The sequence below is a fragment of the Aegilops tauschii genome, chromosome 1, assembly GCF_002575655.3.
Source record: "Aegilops tauschii subsp. strangulata cultivar AL8/78 chromosome 1, Aet v6.0, whole genome shotgun sequence".
In the NCBI taxonomy this organism is placed as follows: Eukaryota; Viridiplantae; Streptophyta; class Magnoliopsida; order Poales; family Poaceae; genus Aegilops; species Aegilops tauschii.
Window position 1 is genome coordinate 473,840,225 of NC_053035.3, and position 23,588 is coordinate 473,863,812.

The following is a 23,588-nucleotide window of genomic DNA, read 5'->3' on the forward strand; positions in this document are numbered from 1 at the left end:
CCGTTATGGTGGCTGTCTATGCTTTCAGCTCTTTTCATCTCTCCTGTGTCGCAGCAGAGACGCATGGTTGTATTGTTACACCATCCAACTTCATAAAGAAAGGGCTGCAAACATTTACAAACAAACCTATCGGCCTTATAATATTTTCCCAGATGAGTAATAAAAATACCTAAACAAGCAAAATCTGTTATGCTTACATTTGCTTTGTTTCTACAACTGCACCAAATAAACTTACAAGCCGTTTTTTATAACCATAGTGCGAGGACTAGAAACAGTGCAGCGGCTCAAATGCAGCTCCATCAGTGCAAGGCTCAACTGCAGCTCCTCAGTGTGTATGGCAGGTACATCCGAGAAGCGCCGCTCTACCTGCAACACAGGCACGGTTGTGCATGCATTGTGTGCATGACAGGTACATATATAAGACAGGCACCGTCGTACATACAACACAACACGGTTACACATGCAGCGCGCATCTCTCCACTGAAAAATTAAATCTACTTTATGTCTCTTAACCTTGGTGCCACTGAATTTTATGGTCCTTCGGCCCGTACAAAGCCGCAAAACCACACCTTTCCTTCATGACTGCACGCAACACAAAAACAGACAAGCCTACACACGGTGCAAAGACTACAACGGTTGTCTGATAAAGTTTACATAAAACCCAAGCTCAAAAGAACGCAACAACAAGTAACTCCATACACCTGGACAACTAACACAAGGCCTGATTTCAGCATCCACACCTGAACGGAACCGTCAAATCCAGGTATTCAACACTCCTCTTTCTTAAATGCGGACGCACGTGGCTGCAACTTGATGATAATCTAAGACGTGCACGTTTAGAAACCCTTCTATGCCACTCCAGAACCCTTTTTTGCTTTTCGTAAAATACTCCATGAACTCTGCGGAAGGTGAGGTAAACTTAATGGTCATGGTCTCCAGATCCTTTGCACTAAGAACAAAGAACATCGCAAATTCAGCGTAACTCCCAGAGCGAACATAATCTTCCAGCGATACTGTCTTCAGACAAATGTCGTGATGTTTGAGAAACTGCCGGTACTTACGACGCCAATTTTTTTCACCATGAGAAATCAACGATCCCTAAAATATAAATGATAGGTTGAAAATACTTAGCGTCTATAAAAAGAGATACAAACCATCAAAAAACCAAATGAAACAATTAGTTCTACCACCTCCGTAACAAGAAGTTAGACATAGACTTGTCTATATATGGATGTATACAACAATAAATCATGTGTAGATATGGGTGCATCAATTTCAGTCAAAATTAAGACAAGCATTTCAAAAAGGAACGAGTACTACAGTATACAAATTTCTGAAGATCATCACCTCGACAAACAAGTTCTCCGGTTTTGGAAAGCATTGCAGCAATTCAACAACGGTGTCCACCTTATAATACATGTAGATAAGCAAGGTCTTGACAGATTGACGCATTGTTGTTAGACTGACTGCCTTCGAACCCTTGATGAAAATTAACAGAAGATGGATCACAAAACTAATAGCATAAAGGTTGGATGAAATAAAACGTGTTTCCTCACAAATAAAGTTAAGCTGGAAGTATCATAAAAACTCAATACCTCAAGACACGTGAGACGACATGGATACGGTTCAGACGCAGAGACAGTGGTTACCTCCAAGTCTTGACTCTGCATGAAGAATAGAACATAGACCATCAAATTAATAGAACAAACATCGGAACAAGTACAGCTCTGTTCCAGTATTAAGGAAAGCCAGTACCTCAAGACACGTCGAGGGAGACACAAACACGAATTCACCCAACGTTTCCAGTTTAGGTGCAGAGACAACGGTTATCGAATAGTCGTCAACCAGACAATCAACAATCAACCGTCGAAGCGAAGGGGCATCCTCAACAATGAGTTCTCCGTGTGGACAACAAATGTCAATGCTTACAAGGTTAGACGAGTTTATTGTGACGCGACGACCTCCTCTATTGCAAACAAGCAGGAGGGACTCAAGTGCAGGGCAACTAGAGTGGATTATGCTTTGCAGCGACGCGTCTGATATATCAACCTCCACAAGCGAGAGTCTTTTCACCAGTGGTAGCTTAAGCGTCCCTACGTAATTGTCTGGTATTTGGCAAAGAGCAAAGCCGAGGGTGTGGAGAGAGGAGGAAAACCGAAACACGGACTCCGGTGCCGAGGGCGTAGTTGAAGTGCATAGATCCAATAGAGTTACCTCTTGCGTCAGAAATCCTGGGAAGAGGTAGTAGAACTCAAGAACCTGGATATTGTTCAACTTCCAGGATCAGAGCCAGGCATCAACAGTGGAGGGCCTGCACTGTAGGTAGCACGCAGGAATAGAGAGGCGGCTAACCGAGCCAGCATGGCCGGACAGAATGGATTCCAGAAGATTGACAACAGGATTTCGACAGAGCCGCATTACGGAATAGCATTTGCGAACGCGCTCCTTGGTGAAGGCGCACAGATGAGATATGGTCTCGATATGAACTTTTGCTCCATCGTTAAAAAGACGAGAGTCAGAGATCTCGCGGCAGTCGAGATTCAGAGGAGCGATGGGCCACAAAGGACTCCAGCGACATGAGAGGATTCGAGTATGGATGCCATCCTTGATGGGAAGACGAGATATGATCTCACCTAGGACGCCGTCGGCGAGGCCGCTGATGCGGTCCGCACGACATCCCTCTTCTTCCTCATCGGATCGGGAGGGAGCACGGTTGCCGCTTCCATCCCCTCCGATGACTAGCACACCACCAGAAAGCGGCGTCGCCGGTGGCGCCACTCTCGACCTCTTGATGCTACGAGCAGCGCTTTCCATCTCCACCTCCGTTGCTGGGGTGGCGCCGCCCACGACCAGTGCTCACTGAGGTGGATCTGGAGAAATGGATTACAGCCTGTCAATCCACGAAACGACTTAAATGCCCACGATGGGGAGCGGAGGGGTCCAGATTAATTACTTCTTCTTTTTTTCTTTCTGACAGGAGGGCCCAGGTTAAGTACTACTCGTAGCAAGTAAATGGTAGGTGACTGCTTGAAACATTAAATAGAACCACGACTTTCAAGGTACGAGATGCACTGTTGCACACGCAGACCAGGCACGGGCGTGCCCGTCCGTGTTTTAATTATTTATGGCACACATTCAATAGAAGAATCTGTTTGACGCCGGAAGCACGATTCTACAGTCATCTTGCCTCTACGAGCAGCAAAATTTTCCATGGACACGTTCACATTTAAGTCAATAGAAGATTCAAGGCCGTGCCTCTGCTTTGCAAATGATTCTGCTGAAACGCTCCTGTCACGGCTTGTCACGTACCAGACACACGGTACGGCTCGGCATTGTCACGTACCAGACACACGGTCCTGCCTTCAGCATTGTGACGCACTGTTCTACATGCCACACAGGCATGTAGAACAGTTCGTGTCTACGTTCGTGTCTCTTTGTGTTCCAGATGATTCCGTTGACTCTAACAGCACGAGAGGCACGGTATGGAGGCCCAGAGAGGCATGCTTGCGTTTTACGCGAGATCACAATTATCACAGGCACGGGCATGAAGCGCGTAAAGGCATGGTCGGTGGTATTACATAGAGACACGCTAACCTTTGTCTTACGCACAGCCACGTGCGTTTACTCTGTGAGGCACGGAATGGCCTATACAAGAGACCCTGTTTTTAAAAGCGTATTTCCTTGTACGGGCATAAGCACGTGCATACAGCATAGAGGCACGGGCGTTTACTCTGTGTTTCAGTGTCAAGGGTCACAAGCATGGGCATACAGCCCTCAAAGGTCTTCTAATTACATAGAGTCACGCATAGAGGTTTTCTAATTGTATTCATAATGAGTCGGTGGAGAGGCATTGTTTATTCTTACCCGGAGTCACGATTGTGCGATTATTACGGAAACCTAATAGAATCGGACGACTGTCCGTGTTACAATTGTTTTCGCTGTAAGATTTTAATTCAAATGCACGAACCGTCAAGTGTGTCAGTGTTTCAAGTCAGAGGTCACCTTCGTGTCTCTTTGTGCTCCAAATGCATCCGTTGATCTATCACCAGGAGTGGCACGGTAAAGATGCTTAGGGAGGCATGCTTGTGTTTTACGTGGAGTCACGTTCATGCATTAATTGCGGAAACCCAACGTTTCGACGGGTGTCTCCTCATATTCAGGTGTGAACGCCACGTGGCACCACTCCGGAAACCCAAGGGTCCGACGAGCGTCTCCTTCGGTGACGCCGCCCTGGCTCATAGCCCGAGGCCAGGCTCCAGCTATTTAAGCAGGACGGGGTCTCGAAACCCTAGCCACACCCTCTTCCCCCCTCTGCCCGCCGTCAGGCTATCCATTCCTCTTGCTGCTCTCCATCCTGACCCTCTCCACCGTGGCTGCGCAGGAGGACACTACTGCGGAACCCCGTGCCCAGACACTGGAGGGGATCAAGGCTGGCGAGGGTTCCTCATCTGTAAGTTGACTCTGCTTCCGCTTCTTTCCTTTTTTCTTTCCTTCGGCTACTTGATTTAGTTGTGAAACGTGAATAAGCCATACGGAATCTCGAAACCCTAGCCACATCCCCTTCATCCTTTTATCCGCCTCCAGGCCATCCACTCCTCTTGCTGTTCTCTACCCTGACACTCTCCGCCATGGCTGTGCAGGATGACACTACTCCAGAGAGCCGTGTCCTGACGTAGGAGGAAATCTTCGCTGGCCAGGCTTCCTCATCTGTAAGTTCACTCTGCTTCCATTTCATTCATTTTTTCTTTCATTCGGCTACCCGCATTAGTTGTGAAACGTGGACCATTGTGGTGAACTTCATCCTAAGTTGATGATAGTGCGTCCTGCCATCAATCTCACACCTTCTCTTTTGTCCAGGTGAAGAACCGGTGGGGGGCTACGGAAGCTCACCTCTTGAAGATCGTGGAGATATCCACGAGGTTGTATGATCTTCTGGATGAGAAGACGAAGGCGAAGGTCAAACTTGAGTACGAAAAGCTCACGGTGGAGACATACGTTATGATAAAAGAGGTCAAGGAACTTCGCGCCCAGCGACCCTGATCGCTGTATCTGAAGCAATTAAGCAGTGGACTAAAAAGTTTCTTATTTTGTCTTGCGTCACCTCGTAGTCAGTAACTTTGATAAAAAAAATTGTTTTGGTTTCCTGGGTCAAGTTTATGGGTACAAATGTGAACATTAACGTAATGGCGAATTCGAGAGGTGCTGTTTTTAAAAGCACGGGCGTGAAGTCTCTGCAGCCAAGGTTCTTTGTACCAACTAGAGTCATGTCTTGTGCACACTTGAAGGCGTGGACATTCCTACCTTTCTTCGTTTAAGTGTTTCGGATCACAGGCACGGGCATGAAGCACTCAAAAGCATGGTCGGTGGTATTACATAGAGTCATGCTAGCCTATGACTCTATCAGACGGACACGCACGGGCGTTTAGCCCACAGAGGCACCCAATGGCCTATGTGAGGGACGCTATTTTTAAAATCTTATTTCCTTGAATATAAAAAGCACGGACGTGAACTCCCTACGGACACAGTTCCGTATTGAGTTGCATCACACATCTTTCTTGATGTTACGTATATTATTTCGATATAAAAGGCGTGTACGTTTGTGGCTATCTGTATTTCATTGTTTCACAGTGAAGCACGGGCACGCTTTTAAACAAAGCACAAGCACGTCTCGATTTGCAGAAACAGCACTGTCGTGGTTCTACAAGACGCTATGTTCTAGGATGTGCAACATGTTTCCACCCAAACGTTCACCACAGGGTCACAGACATACACAAAGGAAGTGTCGTGCAGTGATAACGAACGCACAGTCTTACAGGTACAAGAGGCACGAGGAGGCACGTTGATTAACATCATCAGAAATGAATCAGATTATACATGCGCACGCATATAGAGAGATGCATAAAAAGTGGACTACAAGAGATAAACTAAGTTGGTAATAGTAAACAATCGATGGTATTAACTAATAATGGAACTTAGCAACAGGCATGCAACATTAGACTCAAACTTATAGTAGGACACACATAGTAGTTAGAAGTCCTGATCATGACAGATCGACTAGGTCACTGAAAACTCAAAAGTAGTAACAAGTCAATGCTAGGTGGCTTCTTGAAACGTCAAATAGAGTCACGGCTTTGATGGTACGAGATGCACTGTTGTACTTGCAGACCAGGCATGCGCATGCCCCTCCGTGATTTAATTATTTACCGCACACATTCACAAAGCGTGCCTGTCTTTGTGAATCTGTTCCACGCCGGAAGCACAATTCTACAGCCATCTTCCCTCTGCAAGCGGCAAAATTATCCACGGGCACGTTGACAATTAAGTCACTAGAAGATTCAAGGCCGTGCCTCTGCTTTGCAAATGATTCTGCTAAAACGCGGACAAAACCAAGTGAATGAAGTGATGGCAGAACCACGGCTTTTCAAGAACGAGACACACGGTCCTGCCTTCGGCATTGTAATGCACTGTTCTACATGCCACACACAAGTACGGCCGTGATTCCACGTGCTTTAGTAGCATGTAAAGACGTGATTCTCTCACAGCAAACGCCGTGAACCTACTGCCAGGCACTACATCCATTTGTGAAACAGAAAAACAAACACAACCATGACCCATTCAGTTTGAAATCTTTGCATGACAGAAGCACAGCGTGAAGGCACATGAGGCACGGTTGGACACGCATCGCAAGGACGGTTATTTGAATTACTTACAGTCATGCATTCATAACATAAGAACATGCGTTAGAACAGGCGAGGCACAGTTACCACGAAAGCCACGGTTATGCAGCCCCAGAAGCATGACCCAGATTCTGTGCTTAAAAATGTTTTCGTTCCATAATGGCGGGCGTGACCATGCAACCGTGAGAGTCACGGTTGAACACTCACCGGTCGCATGGCCGTGGCTGCCTGTGCCCTTAGGTTATTTTTATCTCTCTGTCACGCAGCAGAGAAGCATGCTTGTATGCTTACAACATCCACGTTTAGAAACCGACGCGGCTGCGGAAAATAACAAGGAAACCTGTGCCTCTGATATTTTTGTCCGCCAAGTAAAAAATACATAAAGAAGCAAAAGGCGTTCTTATTTAAATTTGTTTTGTTTCTATAACTGCAGCAAATTAACTTACAAGCCGTTCTTATAACCACAGCAGAAGAAAATAAACAATCGACAACCGCCCGCCCTCCCCACCAATTGCTTGCTACTTCATCGCTCCACGTGCGGCCTTGTTTTTGAATGTTCAGCGATCCATTCTTCCTTCTCGACCCTTGTGCAACCCCACCCTTCTGCGTAGCTATTCAACCTATTTACCTGTAAATTTAATATTCATACATAAAAACAAAGCGAAAGATTGCGGTCATCACTGTTTTTTGCTTACGTCCTGTTTAAGCTGCATTATTACCTTTTAATTTTTCTATTCGTACTGTTCTCCGGTACCAAAAAGTCTCCACTCAGACCTTTCCTTTCTGAAAATGGACTGCGCAGATTCCGTGCATTGTCCCGGGCTTCCCTGCACGCATTCTGTGTGCCTGGCTTGTGTGATGTTCGATTCTGGCGTAGATGCAAGACTTTGGTAAATGCTCCCTGCTGTTAGTGGGGTCGTTGGAGTTGCTGGCGTCTGACGTCTTCCTCCTGGGCTTGGAGTGCATTGTCCTGAGCCGTTTGATGTCCTCGATGGTGTTGTCGGCCATTTCATTGACCTTGCCCTCTTCTCCTGCTGCGATTTCCTCTTCTCCTCTTCAATCCTCATCCTCTCCTGGACTTCTGGGTTATCCGGGCAGTTTGTTTTCCTGCGACCCTTTACTCTACAACGGCCGCACTTGGATGCGGCTTTGTTGCCTTTTCCTTTCTTCTCAGAACCAGCTTTGATTTGATCTCCTTTTTTCGTGCCCTTTGAGCCACTCATGGGAGGGTTCTTGAGAGTTTCGGCAAGAATGCCTATGTCTGGTTCCTCGGCAAGTGCCACCATGACTTTTATTTTCATATCTACCATACACTCACGCAGCACACGGTATGCCTTCTCTTTTCTGCAAGCATTTGAACAGATATCCGACAACTTAGCGTAAGTGAGGCCGAATCTCATAGTTTCATCGTCTTGTATGGTCATGCTATCACCTTGACTTGTAGACAGAACTTTCAGACTCTCTGATAGATTCCTGGTCCATCTGGGGATGACAAAGGATTTTGGAAGTTGATCGATCATGCCTGTTTGGTCCATCACCTTAAGCACATGGCAGCACTGAATGCCATCCCTACTCATTTTCTTGCAGCTGCAACTGTATATTTCTTTTTGCTCATCCACATCTACCCTGAACTCAGACCTGTCAAATTCCTCGCCCGGATATGGTTTCCATACTTTTTCTCCAGGCTCAATAATCTTTAAAAAAAATACTGCCTCCCCTTTGCCAGGTCAGAGCACTTGAAGTAAGTCCGGTTCCATAGCTCCAGCTGGAATTTCCTGAAAATTTCATTCGTGTATACTTGACTTGCTTGTCTTTCAATCGGAAAACCCGTCTCTAGTGATGGCGCCTTCTCTTCTGTTCGGTGTCTCTTCTTGTCAAGCGTGGCATGGCAATTTTGCTGAATCATGTGATACGCATTAACAAACCTTTTTATAGTGTCCTTGTGGTCGACGTAATTCTTCCACATCGAATTCGTGCTCTCACTGCGAGTGGTTGTTGACGATAAAGGATAGAAACAGTCCTTGAAGTAGGCCGGCACCCAAAAATTTCGGAGTTCCCATAGCGTGTACAGGTGTTTGTTGCCTTCCGCCTTGTGCAGAGAAATTGCTGATTTCCAGGCACGCTCAAACTCGTCTTGATCTAGTGAGTTTTTGACGATTCAAAATATATCATCAGACATCCCTGGGTGCTGCGCAAACACTGCTGCATTATTTTCCTTCAGGTTCTTCCTAATATGCCACCAGCAGAACCTGTGCCTCGTTCTCAGAAGAGCTTCCTTTATTGTAGTCTTCATCGCCTGGTCCTGGTCTGTTATTATGTATTTCGGCTCTTTACCTCCCATTGCCTCGACAAACGTGCTTAGGAGCCACTTGAATGACCCTATTTTCTAATCCTTCAAAAGGCCTACTCCAAACAGGACGGTCGACCCGTGGTTGTCGACACCTATAATTGGTGCAAATGGCAAGCCATATATATTCGTAGAGAATGTCGTGTCAAAAGACAAGAAATCTCCATATAGATCATAATTCATCTTACACAAGGAGTCTATCCAGAATAGGCTGCGCACTACATTGTTCTCTGTCTCTTCCACATGGTGGAATCCCGGCCTCCGCCTCTGCATATCAGAAAACAGTTTCATGGTGTCTGCGATATCAGTGCCGCGTTCTCCAGCCCTGTCCCGGCATGCAATGTTGCTTATGTCAATCGTGTCGAACATAATTTCTCGCCTCGGTTTCCCCATGGCAGTAAAAATCTGCATAACCTTCCTTGGTTCTAACCTCGTCTTCTGCAGCACTTGTATAAAGAATTTCTCCTGAGGTGTCATCTTCTTATAGCATCTCATGAACTTCAGCATCCAATCAGATGGGTGAAGCTGGTGGTTGTGCTCTAGACGCACATTCTTCAGATACCATTTCCTCCTATCTGTATCCCTCTTGGCTGTTATTTGGACTGGGCAGCTTGTCTAGATCAAGCAGTTGCTCCTTCTCTCCTTAACATGTCTCTCAGTTGTTTTATTCTGCCCTTCCTTGGTGCACTGAAACACCTGCTTGTCAAGCTGCTGATCATATGTCGATCTTCTGCTCGTTGATCGCTTGGCAGCAAAGCCAACCTTTCTAGCATATCTGCAGAAAAACAAAAAGCACTCATCCAATGATCCGAATACAATACCACCCTCTGGTTCGAGCGCTTCGGTTACCTCCTGAATCGTTGGGTATATGCCTTCTTTAAACATGTCGTCCATTTCTTTCTCTACAATGGTCGGCGGCACCATGATGATTTTGTCTACCGTGTCTTTGTTCGTCTGATCGCATTCACTTCTGACGACATCAGTCTCATCGCCAGCCATAGGTCCACTTACAGCGGAGCTGCTGCTGCTCTGTTGTTTGTCACACGTAGCAGCGTCGTTTCTGCATGGCATGGTCAAATCCATAAATGAGTCTGCCTCTCCAATGTTGCATTGTGCAATGCTGCTCCCTGTTTCTCCGGCACTCGTGCAACCAAGGGACTGTGCTGCTTCTACCATGCAATCCGTGCTGGCGCTGTATGCTACTTGCTGCTGTGAACGTTGCGTTCGAAATGGATGGAGAACTATGATATTTCTTTCCCTCACCTGTTATCCCCTCCGCCAAATCCTAAACACATGGCAAGAAACAGAATTAGATGTCCAGAGCAGGATATGCATTTTTTTAATTTCTAAACAAAAGATTTATATGACTCATCAGGGCTCATCTAGTATACCAAAACCAGACCCGTGCCTCTTCACCGAGTATAAGCGCTACACCAGAGGCACTGTTCACATTACACCCAGCAGCACGAATGTGACCATGCTACACACACATCTGCACAAAGAGGCACAGATGTGCTTCTGTTTACACCATACAACCGGAAAGGCACAACAACATCCTATATAAAAGAACAACTGCACATACAGCCATACAAGACGGACAGCCGTCCTCCTGTTTTGCACTTTACCCTGTTCTCCCATAAAACTGTTTGTGTGTTGAATTGAAAAAGCATAGTTCCGACGTCACCTTTGTTTTCCCATGCCTCTCTTGTCCAGCAAATCTTGGCGACAACCTCCGTGCATTGGTGATTTCGCTGACGATTTTGAATGCCATCGGAGATCCTTTGGAAGGACCCCTCATGTTGAACGCCACAGGTGATCCTTTCAAAGGACCTTGCCTTATGTTTTCATTGATCCGTGGACTACCACGATACTTGCTTCCTTCCTCGTACACCTGCGTGTGGAAAATACTGCAATCTAAATATACCAGATGAAAACAAAGAAAAAATTGCTCACAAAAAAATATATACATTTGCTTTAAATGTTGTTGCACGTTCGTATATGTTGTCACCTGTATTGCTTTCTGGTGTTGCTGTATGGTAGAGCTTATTGCTCCTATGTTTGATTTTGTTGTTGGGCTCTTCTTGCTTGTGCAAACCGTACCGAATCCTTGAACACCAATGCTTTTGTTGCCAATGATCCTTCTGCTTGCATCAAAGGAAATTATGTTACCCTGTACCTCTTCATTATGACCGCCTACAAACGCTGGGCCATCACAACGCCCGCTCTACGCCTTTGTGGGCATCTGTGTCTTCAAACCAAAAAATAATTAGAGGCACGTGTGATACGTCTCCAACGTATCTATAATTTTTTATTGCTCCATGCTATATTATCTTCTGTTTTGGACATTATTGGGCTTTATTATTCACTTTTATATTATTTTTGGGACTAACCTATTAACCGGAGGCCCAGCCCAGAATTGCTGTTTTTTTGCCTATTTCAGAGTTTCGCAGAAAAAGAATATCAAACGGAGTCCAAACGGAATGAAACCTTCGGGAGCGTGATTTTTGGAACGAACAAGATCCAGGAGACTTGGACCCTACGTAAGAGAAGCTTCCAGGAGGCCACGAGGTAGGGGGCGCGCCTACCCCCCCAGGGCGCGCCCTCCACCCTCGTGGGCCCCCTGTCGCTCCACCGATGTACTCCTTCCTCCTATATATACCTACGTACCCACAAACGATCAGAACAGGAGCCAAAAACCTAATTACACCGCCGCAACCTTCTGTACCCACGAGATCCCATCTTGGGGCCTGTTTTGGAGCTCCGCCGGAGGGGGTATCCATCATGGAGGGCTTCTACATCATCACCATAGCCCCTCCGATGAAGTGTGAGTAGTTTACCTCAGACCTTCGGGTCCATAGTTAGTAGCTAGATGGCTTCTTCTCTCTTTTTGGATCTCAATACAATGTTCCCCCCCTCTCTCGTGGAGATCTATTCGATGTAATCTTCTTTTCACGGTGTGTTTGTTGAGACCGATGAATTGTGGGTTTATGATCAAGATTATCTATGAACAATATTTGGATCTTCTCTGAATTCTTTTATTTATGATTGGTTATTTTTGCAAGTCTCTTCGAATTATCAGTTTGGTTTTGCCTACTAGATTGATCTTTCTTGCAATGGGAGAAGTGCTTAGCTTTGGGTTCAAACTTGCGGTGTCCTTTCCCAGTGACAGTAGGGGCAGCAAGGCACGTATTGTATTGTTGCCATCGAGGATAACAAGATGGGTTTTTTTTATCATATTGCATGAATTTATCCCTCTACATCATGTCATCTTGCTTAAGGCGTTACTCTATTTTCATGAACTTAATACTGTAGATGCATGCTGGATAGCGGTCGATGAGTGGAGTAATAGTAGTAGATGCAGGCAGGAGTCGGTCTACTTGTCTCGGACGTGATGCCTATATACATGATCATACCTAGATATTCTCATAACTATGCTCAATTCTGTCAATTGCTCAACAGTAATTCGTTCACCCACCGTAAAATACTTATGCTCTTGAGAGAAGCCACTAGTGAAACCTATGGCCCCCGGGTCTATCTTCATCATATTATCTTCCAACACTTATTTATTTCCTTTGCTTTTTTACTTTGCTTTTATTTTATTTTGCATCTTATGATAAAAATACCAAAAATATTATCCTATCATATCTATCAGATCTCACTCTCGTAAGTGACCGTGAAGGGATTGACAACCCCTTATCGCGTTGGTTGCGAGGATTTATTTGTTTTCTGTAGGTACGAGGGACTCGCGCGTAGCCTCCTACTGGATTGATACCTTGGTTCTCAAAAACTGAGGGAAATACTTACGCTACCTTGCTGCATCACCCTTTCCTCTTCAAGGGAAAACCAAGACAGTGCTCAGGAGGTAGCAAGAAGGATTTCTGGTGCCGTTGCCGGGGTGGTCTACGCAAAAGTCAACATACCAAGTACCCATCACAATCCCTTATCTCCCGCATTACATTATTTGCCATTTGCCTCTCGTTTTCCTCTCCCCCACTTCACCCTTGGCGTTTTATTCGCCCTCTCTTTTCTGTTCGCCTCTTTTTCGCTTGCTTTTTGTTTGCTCGTGTGTTGGATTGTTTGTTTGTCACGATGGCTCTACCTAGATTTGGTGATCTTCACCTTAAAAGATTAGAAGAGATCGAAAGCAACGTTAGGAGTTTTATGGTTTTGCAATTTGGGCATAATAATTTCTTCAGAAATGAGCTTAAGGAACAAAAAAGCTTTATGAGTTATATGAATAAAGAACTTGATGATGTGTCTAAAGAATTTGATGGTTTGAGATCCCAAATTGCTCGTCTTGAGAAGTTGATAGCTGAAATATCGGATAAGCAGGCTACCTTAGTTAATAAGATGGCCGCTAAACCGGATTTCTATGAAAATAAAGATGAAGATCTAAAAGTTATTGATGTGTCCCCTATTAAATCTTTGTTTTGCAATATGAATCTTGATAATGATGGGACTGAATATGATCCACCTTTACCTAGAAGGCGTTCCAAAAATTCGGAGTTTTTAGATCTTGATGCTAAAATTGAAAAAAGTGGGATTGAAGAAATCAAAACCCTAGATGTTAAACCCACTATTTTGGATTTCAAGGAATTTAATTATGAAAATTGCTCTTTGATAGATTGTATTTCCTTGTTGCAATCCGTGCTAAATTCTCCTCATGCTTATAGTCAAAATAAAGCGTTTACTAAACATATCGTTGATGCCTTGATGCAATCTTATGAAGAAAAACTTGAGTTGGAAGTTTATATCCCTAGAAAACTTTATGATGAGTGGGAACCTACTATTAAAATTAAGATTAAGGATCATGAGTTCTATGCTTTATGTGATTTGGGTGCTAGTGTTTCCACTATTCCCAAAACTTTGTGTGATTTGCTAGATTTCCGTGATTTTGATGATTGCTCTCTAAACTTGCACCTTGCAGATTCCACTATTAAGAAACCTTTGGGAAGAATTAATGATGTTCTTATTGTTGCAAATAGGAATTATGTGCCCGTAGATTTTATCGTTCTTGATATAGATTGCAATCCTTCACGTCCTATTATTCTTGGTAGACCTTTCCTTAGAACGATTGGTGCAATCATTGATCTGAAGGAAGGGAATATTAGATTTAAATTTACATTAAAGAAAGGCATGGAACACTTCCCTAGGAAGAAAATAAAATTACCATATGAATCTATCATGAGAGCCACTTATGGATTGCCCACCAAAGATGGCAATACCTAAGATCTATCCTTGCTTTTATGCCTAGCTAGGGGCGTTAAACGATAGCGCTTGTTGGGAGGCAACCCAATTTTATTTTTAGTTTTTTTGCTTTTGCTTCTGTTTAGGAATAAATATTTGTTCTAGCCTCTGGTTAGATGTGTTTTTATGTTTTAATTAGTGTTTGTGCCAAGTTAAACCTATAGGATCTTCTTGGATGATAGTTATTTGATCTTGCAGAAATTTCCAGAAACTTTCTGTGCACGAAAAAAATTGTTAAAAATCACCAGAACGTGATAAAATACTGATTCCAATTGCTGATGATCAATAAACAAATTTTCTAGGTCGTCCTATTTTGGCTGATTTTTTGGAGTTCCAGAAGTTTGCGTTAGTTACAGATTACTACAGACTGTTCTGTTTTTGACAGATTCTGTTTTTCGTGTGTTGTTTGCTTATTTTGATGAATCTATGGCTAGTAAAATAGTTTATAAACCATAGAGAAGTTGGAATACAGTAGGTTTAACACAAATATAAATAAAGAATGAGTTCATTACAGTACCTTGAAGTGGTCCTTTGTTTTCTTTCGCTAACGGAGCTCACGAGATTTTCTGTTGAGTTTTGTGTTGTGAAGTTTTCAAGTTTTGGGTGAAAGATTTGATGGATTATGGAACAAGGAGTGGCAAGAGCCTAAGCTTGGGGATGCCCATGGCACCCCCAAGATAATCTAAGGACACCGAAAAGCCAAAGCTTGGGGATGCCCCGGAAGGCATCCCCTCTTTCGTCTACTTCCATCGGTAACTTTACTTGGAGCTATATTTTTATTCACCACATGATATGTGTTTTGCTTGGAGCGTCTTGTATGATTTGAGTCTTTGCTTTTTAGTTTACCACAATCATCCTTGCTGTACACACCTTTTGAGAGAGCCATACATGATTTGGAAATTATAAGAATACTCTATGTGCTTCACTTATATCTTTTGAGTTATATAGTTTTGCTCTAGTACTTCACTTATATCTTTTAGAGCATGGTGGTGGATTTGTTTCATAGAAACTATTGATCTCTCACGCTTCACTTAGATTATTTTGAGAGTCTTAAATAGCATGGTAATTTTCTTAAATAATCCTAATATGCTAGGTATTCAAGTTTAGTAAAAACTTTCTTATGAGTGTGTTGAATACTAAGGGAAGTTTGATGCTTGATGATTGTTTTGAGATATGGAGGTAATAATATCAAAGTCGTGCTAGTTGAGTAGTTGTGAATTTGAGAAATGCTTGTGTTGAAGTTTGCAAGTCCCGTAGCATGCACGTATGTTAACGTTATGTAACAAATTTGAAACATGAGGTGTTTTTTGATTGTCCTCCTTATGAGTGGCGGTCGGGGACGAGCGATGGTCTTTTCCTACCAATCTATCCCCCTAGGAGCATGCGCGTAGTGCTTGGTTTTTGATGACTTGTAGATTTTTGCAATAAGTATGTGAGTTCTTTATGACTAATGTTGAGTCCATGGATTATACGCACTCTCACCCTTCCATCATTGCTAGCCTCTTCGGTACCGTGCATTGCCCTTTCTCACATTGAGAGTTGGTGCAAACTTCGCCGGTGCATCCAAACCCCGTGATATGATACGCTCTTTCACACATAAACCTCCTTATATCTTCCTCAAAACAGCCACCATACCTACCTATTATGGCATTCCCATAGCCATTCCGAGATATATTGCCATGCAACTTTCCACCATTCCGTTTATCATGACACATCCATCATTGTCATATTGCTTAGCATGATCATGTAGTTGACATAGTATTTGTGGCAAAGCCACCATTCATAATTCTTTCATACATGTCACTCTTGGTTTATTGCATATCCCGGTACATCACCGGAGGCATTCATATAGAGTCATACTTTGTTCTAGTATCGAGTTGTAATCATTGAGTTGTAAATAAATAGAAGTGTGATGATCATCATTTTCTAGAGCATTGTCCCAAGTGAGGAATAAATAAAAAAAGAGAGAAAAGAGAAAGGCCATAAAAAAAGATAAGGCCCAAAAAAATTAGAGAAAAAGAGAGAAGGGACAATGTTACTATCCTTTGCCACACTTGTGCTTCAAAGTAGCACCATAATCTTCATGATAGAGAGTCTCTTGTTTTGTCAAGTGGGAATTTTTCATTATAGAACTTGGCTTGTATATTCCAACAATGGGCCTCCTCAAGTGCCCTAGGCCTTTGTGAGCAAGCAAGTTGGATGCACACCCACTTAGTTTCTTTTGTTGAGCTTTCATACATTTATAGCTCTAGTGCATCCGTTGCATGGCAATCCCTACTCCTTGCATTAACATCAATCGATGGGCATCTCCATAGCTCATTGATTAGCCTCGTTGATATGAGACTTTCTCCTTTTTGTCTTATCCACATAACCCCCATCATCATATTCTACTCCACCCATAGTGCTATGTCCATGGCTCACACTCATATATTGCGTGAAGGTTTATAAGTTTGAGATTACTAAAGTATGAAACAATTGCTTGGCTTGTCATCGGGGTTGTGCATGATGAGAGCATTCTTGTGTGACGAAAATGGAGCATGACTAAATTATATGATTTTGTAGGGATGGACTTTCTTTGGCCATGTTATTTTGAGAAGACATAATTGCTTAGTTAGTATGCTTGAAGTATTATTATTTTTATGTCAATATGAACTTTTATCTTGAATCTTTCGGATCTGAATATTCATACCACAATTAAGAAGAATTACATTGAAATTATGCCTAGTAGCACTCCGCATCAAAAATTCTGTTTTTATCATTTACCTACTCGAGGACGAGCAGGAATTAAGCTTGGGGATGCTTGATACGTCTCCAACGTATCTAAAATTTTTGATTGCTCCATGCTATATTATCTTCTGTTTTGGACATTATTGGGCTTTATTATTCACTTTTATATTATTTTTGGGACTAACCTATTAACCGGAGGCCCAGCCCAGAATTGCTGTTTTTTGCCTATTTCAGAGTTTCGCAAAAAAGAATATCAAACGGAGTCCAAACGGAATGAAACCTTCAGGAGCGTGATTTTTGGAACGAACAAGATCCAGGAGACTTGGACCCTACGTAAGAGAAGCTTCCAGGAGGCCACGAGGTAGGGGGCGCGCCTACCCCCCAGGGCGCGCCCTCCACCCTCGTGGGCCCCCTGTTGCTCCACCGACGTACTCCTTCGTCCTATATATACCTACGTACCCCCAAACGATCAGAACAGGAGCCAAAAACCTAATTCCACCACCGCAACCTTCTGTACCCACAAGATCCCATCTTGGGGCCTGTTCCGGAGCTCCGCCGAAGGGGGCATCCATCACGGAGGGCTTCTACATCATCACCATAGCCCCTCCGATGAAGTGTGAGTAGTTTACCTCAGACCTTCGGGTCCATAGTTAGTAGCTAGATGGCTTCTTCTCTCTTTTTGGATCTCAATACAATGTTCTCCCCCTCTCTCATGGAGATCTATTCGATGTAATCTTCTTTTTGCGGTGTGTTTGCTGAGACCGATGAATTGTGGGTTTATGATCAAGATTATCTATGAACAATATTTGAATCTTCTCTGAATTCTTTTATGTATGATTGGTTATCTTTGCAAGTCTCTTCGAATTATCAGTTTGGTTTGGCCTACTAGATTGATCTTTCTTGCAATGGGAGAAGTGCTTAGCTTTGGGTTCAATCTTGCGGTGTCCTTTCCCAGTGACAGTAGGGGCAACAAGGCACGTATTGTATTGTTGCCATCGAGGATAACAAGATGGGTTTTTTTATCATATTGCGTGAATTTATCCCTCTACATCATGTCATCTTGCTTAAGGCATTACTCTGTTTTCATGAACTTAATACTCTAGATGCATGCTGGATAGCTGTCGATGAGTGGAGTAATAGTAGTAGATGCAGGCAGGAGTCGGTCTACTTGTCTCGGACGTGATGCCTATATACATGATCATACCTAGATATTCTCATAACTATGCTCAATTCTGTCAATTCTCAACAGTAATTCGTTCACCCACCGTAAAATACTTATGCTCTTGAGAGAAGCCACTAGTGAAACCTATGGCCCCCGGGTCTATCTTCATCATATTAATCTTCCAACACTTATTTATTTCCTTTGCTTTTATTTTACTTTGCATCTTATCATAAAAATACCAAAAATATTATCCTATCATATCTATCAGATCTCACTCTCGTAAGTGACCGTGAAGGGATTGACAACCCCTTATCATGTTGGTTGCGAGGATTTATTTGTTTTGTGTAGGTATGAGGGACTCGCGCGTAGCCTCCTACTGGATTGATACCTTAGTTCTCAAAAACTGAGGGAAATACTTACGCTACCTTGCTGCATCACCCTTTCCTCTTCAAGGGAAAACCAACACAGTGCTCAAGAGGTAGCAACGTGCGACTAAAACTTCCACGTACGTTAAAACCAGCGTTTGAAGTTTTCGTCATTACCTACACAATCTGCTTAGTGGACTCTCTGCTGCTTAGAATGCTCCTCTTGGCAGGTGTCTGTTGCACACAATGCTCCTGGTTGGGACATTTGCCAAGAACTTGTATCTCACTCTTGACTCCAATTATTCCAGCCTGCATGGCATGTGCGTGTTTGACAGCATCTGCATCCTTGATCTTCTTCTCGTTTTGTAGTAAAAAAATTTCTTCCACCTCTCGATACTCAACTGTAGAGTAGATGCACAGGATAAACAGATATTACAGCATTCATCCAGGATATATAAATCATTTTTGTTGTTGTTAATGATCTACTATTTTGTGTTCTCAGTGGTGACACCTTGACAGCAAACGTCCCAGAAATAAAAGACCAAACACTAATGTTCAACTGCCTTACTATTACCTGCCTCCCATAATCCTTGCCAATGTCGTTCAAAGACCGACCGTCCCTGTTGTCCTGACCAGATGACGCACTCCTGAACATCTGCCCGAAAAAGAGACGTAATAAATATAAAGGTTATAAACCTGCAGTATCAGTGTTGAAACTTTTCGAAGTCGATATCAACAGAGATATATTTTTAGTTCTATATAATTGACATATATAAATATATACATATATTAATTTTTAATTAAACTACAACCTCAACCAAAGTGAGATCCTCTGATGCTAATTTGCTTGTGCAACACTTAACACAAAGATAACCATGAAACCTAACAAAAGTAACAACCTCGTATTACAAGGACGAGAGGATACAAAACAAAAAACGAACTCAAATCAAAGCTACAGTGTAAAACTAAACAGTTTTATTCTATGAATCCCGACCACAACAAATTCATCAACGAATTGAATCTCGTGTATCAGGAATCGCCACGCAAAAGGTGCGTTGATAAATTTTTTACTAACCTTTGATTGCCGAATCTTATGCGCTGATTGTTCAGAAGTCACACCTTTCTAAATTGTGGGGGGATCTTCTTCCCTGCAGTTTGTCAGCGATCCCCTTCAATGATTTTGAATCTCGGAGAGAGAGAAAAGAGAAAGAGAGAGGGGGAGGGAGAGAGAAAGAAAGAGAGAGGCTACTTCATTTTTTTGCGTGCAGGAGAAGAATAACCTGATAGGTGGGGTGAGTTTTGCGACGCATGAGAGATGGGCATGTTTCTTGGGCGTGACGAGATGTGGTAGGTCGACTTCACTTGACCGTCGACGACACTGACAAGTGGGCTCTCAGTTACTAATTCCTCTAAGTCTCTCACTAACTTGTGGGGTCAGCCTTATATGAGTCCTACGAGGAGTACCTCCATCTGAGGTGAGAAAATGTGGTAGGTGGACTTCAAACTCATACTGACATGTGGGCTCTCAAATAGTTCCTCCAAGTATTTGACTAACTTGTGGGGTCGTCCGCAGATGAGTTCCAGATCTCTCTCCATCTAGCATCGGTGGCGACAGGCGAGCTCTCCAAAGGAAAGCCAATCCTGATCCCTCCGCAGAGTTCGCTCGTCACTGAAAAATTATCGGTCTCCTTCATCTCACTCGCCGTAGATCTCCTGTTCAGGTAATCCATTGCATCCTCACCATGATTATGCCACCGATTAAACGTTTGAACAAAAAAATTACCGGTGCTAGCAATTCCGCGGGCTGCGTACACACCGCATGTGCGCAACATAGCAGGTGGGGCGCGATTTGAATATCGGTTCCGGATCCAATTATCTTCAGCTGGTCCGTGCTCAAACTGTTGCGTCGTCTTAATAGCAGAGGGGTTATGGATTTAAAATTAGGACTCAGCTAACCTCACTTTAATCATGCCAACTGCATTCTTGCGCCGTGGTTTTGCTAACTTGAGTTATATCTCCAGCCATGCAAAACTTAAGCACTCGTCTTAGCTAACCAACTAGAGACAGGTCAAATTATTTGTATAGATTCTCAATCTATAGCAGAGATCCAAAGGACTTACGTCCGTTTTTGCAAAGCAGTTACTAACTCAGAGTTAGAACCCGTCTTAGCTAACCAACCTGTTGATGATGGTCTCACCTGGACTCCTAACAACTGTCTTACATAGCTGACCTGGTAACGATGACGTCTCATGACCTCTTATGTAGAGTTCGATGAGATGGACTCCACCCCACAGCTGTCGGAGACTCAGTCTCAGTCTGTCGATGGCACGGAGATTGTCACCCAAGATTTCATGGTTCATGACCAACTAGAGACAGAGAGACTAAGGATCGAGTTAAAACGTGCAGCGCACAAAAAGCTTGTTGAGGAGTACAGGATAAAGAAGCAGCTTGCTGCCTCGAAGTAGGTGTTTTTTATCATGCATCTCGCGTGTGTCGTTGAAATTTCTTTGGAAATCAATGCCTCTCATTCTAGCTGCATTCTTAATCACGGCTTAAATATTTGTCTCCGTTTTGCTGACTCGGCGTTTGTATGTAAGCTTCTGCCAGAAAAGCATGTGGTTCAACAATACATTTGCTAAAGGTCATTTCTTATCTTTGTCCACAGAGGTGCTGCAATGGGTGAATACGAAGAAGAGTTCAGCACAAAACTTAGCTTCCAGAAATTCATTACTGTCTGTGAAAAGCTAACAGAACCACAAAAGCAGCTTGTCAGAGATATTGGTTTTGGATACCTTCTAGATCTGTGCTGTCGCGAGCTTCCAAGGTGTTTCGTTCGCTGGCTTGTCCGCTATTTTGATTGCCCTTCCAGGTGTTTCATACTGCCTAGTGGATATAGATTCCTTATCAACTCGTACACCGTGCACTGGATCTTAGGAATTCCACTGGGCGGGCAGATTATCCCTAGAAAATGCTCAGAAGCTTTCAGATGTCAGGTTAAGTCTGAAACTCGGTGTGCTAGGCACGCTCCAAACATCAGAGAGTTAACTAATCTCATAACTCCAAAGCTGACAGGAGAAGTGTTTCAACAGGTTTTCGTGATGTTTGCAACAGCGGTATTTCTATGCCCAACGACATATGATTGCGTTAGCCCAGACTACTTAGCCGCTCTAGAAGGACCAGCAAGTAACATATCATCATATGATTGGTCCAATGCTGTCACAGAGAAACTGGTGGCATCACTCCAGACCTTCAAAGACAAAGGATTCGCAGGCGCCCTGTGTGGCTACCTCCTGATTCCGGTGGTTCATTCACTAACTTGTACATTTCTTTATACCCACAAGAAGCTACAAGAACATGATTAATTTTTACCTCTTCCCCACTTGCAGATAACGTATTTTGAGTACCTGGATATGAAGATTATGGACCTGGAACCTGACACTCCTGCAAGACTTGTCATGTGGGACACAGAGGCCATTAAGAATTATGCTAACATAGACAGCCTGTCAACAGAGGACGGAATTTTTGGGAAACACACGGTGAGTCAACTTTTCATCATTTTCCTTTGGCGAAGTTTTCGACTCAACATAATGACTTAGCTGCCATGTATTAATTTGACTTGACTGTAATTGTTTCCTTCCACATGGCAGCTGAAAGACATTAGGCGCACGCCTTTCCAACCACCACCTGGCTTTCAGGCGCCATTTTTCCAAATGAGTCCCAGACTAGAAGCCTACATAGAAGAATTTGTGCCTCAAGAAAAACTTTGTTCCGTAAGTGATTTCCAGCTTCTGCACCTGATTTTATGTTTGAAATGATGTTCCCTAAGTTTTTACGAAATAGATACATGACCTATTGTGTTTATCCAGACAGTTTCCTATAGTACGTTAGCTGTGCTTTTGTGTTAAAACTAGAAGTGCTTCATATAGGACGTTAGCTGTCCTTTCGTGGTCATCCAGAAAGTTTCCTATAGTACGTTAGCTGTGCTTTTGTGTTAAAACTAGAAGTACTTCCTATAAGAGGTTAGCTGTGTTTTTGTGTTAAAACCAAAAGTGCTTCCTACAGGACGTTAGCCGTGCTTTTGTGTTAAATATAGAAGTGCTTCCTATAGTACGTTAGCTGTGCTTTTGTGTTAAATATAAAAGTGCTTCCTATAGTACCTTAGCTGTGCCTTTGTGTTAAAACCAGAAGTGCTTCCTATAGGACGTTATCTATGCTTTTGTGTTAAAACCAGAACTGCTTCCTATAATACGTTAGCCGTGCTTTTGTGTTAAATATAAAGGTGCTTCCTATAGTACGTTAACTGTGCATTTCTGTTAGATATACAAGTGCCTCCTATAGTACGTTAGCTGTGCTTTTGTGCTAAAACTAGAAGTGCTTCCTATAATATGTTAGCCGTGCCTTTGCGTTAAAACTAACAGTGCTTCCTATAGTACGTTAGCTGTGCTTTTGTGTTAAAACTAGAAGTGCTTTCCTATAATACATTAGCCGTGCCTTTGCGTTAAAACTAACAGTGCTTCCTATAGTACGTTAGCTGTGCTTTTGTGTTAAAACTAGAAGTGCTTCCTATAATACGTTAGATGTGCCTTTGCGTTAAATATAGAAGTGCTCCCTATAGTACGTTACCTGTGCTTTTGTGTTAAAACTACAGGTGCTTCCTATAGTATGTTAACTATGCCTTTGTGTTAAATATAGAAGTGCTCCCTATAGTACGTCATCTGTGCTTTTTGTGTTAAAACTACAAGTGCTTCTTATAGTACGTTAACTGTGCCTTTGTGTTAAATATAGAAGTGCTTCCTATAGTATGTCATCTGTGCTTTTTGTGTTAAAACTACAAGTGCTTCCTATAGTACGTTAACTGTGCCTTTGTGTTAAATATAGAAGTGCTTCCTATAGTACATTAGGTGTGCCTTTGTGTTAAATATAGCACTGCTTCCCTAAGACGGTAGATCAACCATGCTTCGTAAGGTACGTCGGGTGTGCTCTTTCAAGGAATGTGTTCACCATGATTCATGGACTTTGTTAGCCGCGCTTCCCGCAGCACACCATGTGTCCTTCTGTGCACA

The 23,588-nt window shown here is 43.2% G+C and overlaps 1 protein-coding gene and 1 pseudogene across 1 annotated transcript; both read right to left on the bottom strand.

Moving 5' to 3' along the window:
- Positions 1-231: 231 nt before the first annotated feature.
- LOC141039142 (F-box/FBD/LRR-repeat protein At5g22700-like) lies at positions 232-2,814 on the bottom strand. The gene is made up of 4 exons (XM_073506454.1): positions 2,353-2,814; positions 2,215-2,259; positions 1,650-1,664; positions 232-366 (listed from the first exon to the last, which is right to left on the bottom strand). Exons 1-4 carry the CDS (start codon positions 2,812-2,814, stop codon positions 232-234), a joined length of 657 nt encoding a protein of 218 aa, XP_073362555.1.
- Positions 2,815-7,408: 4,594 nt separating this feature from the next.
- Positions 7,409-19,438, bottom strand: LOC141039143 (uncharacterized; annotated as a pseudogene).
- Between the last annotated feature and the right edge of the window lie 4,150 nt (positions 19,439-23,588).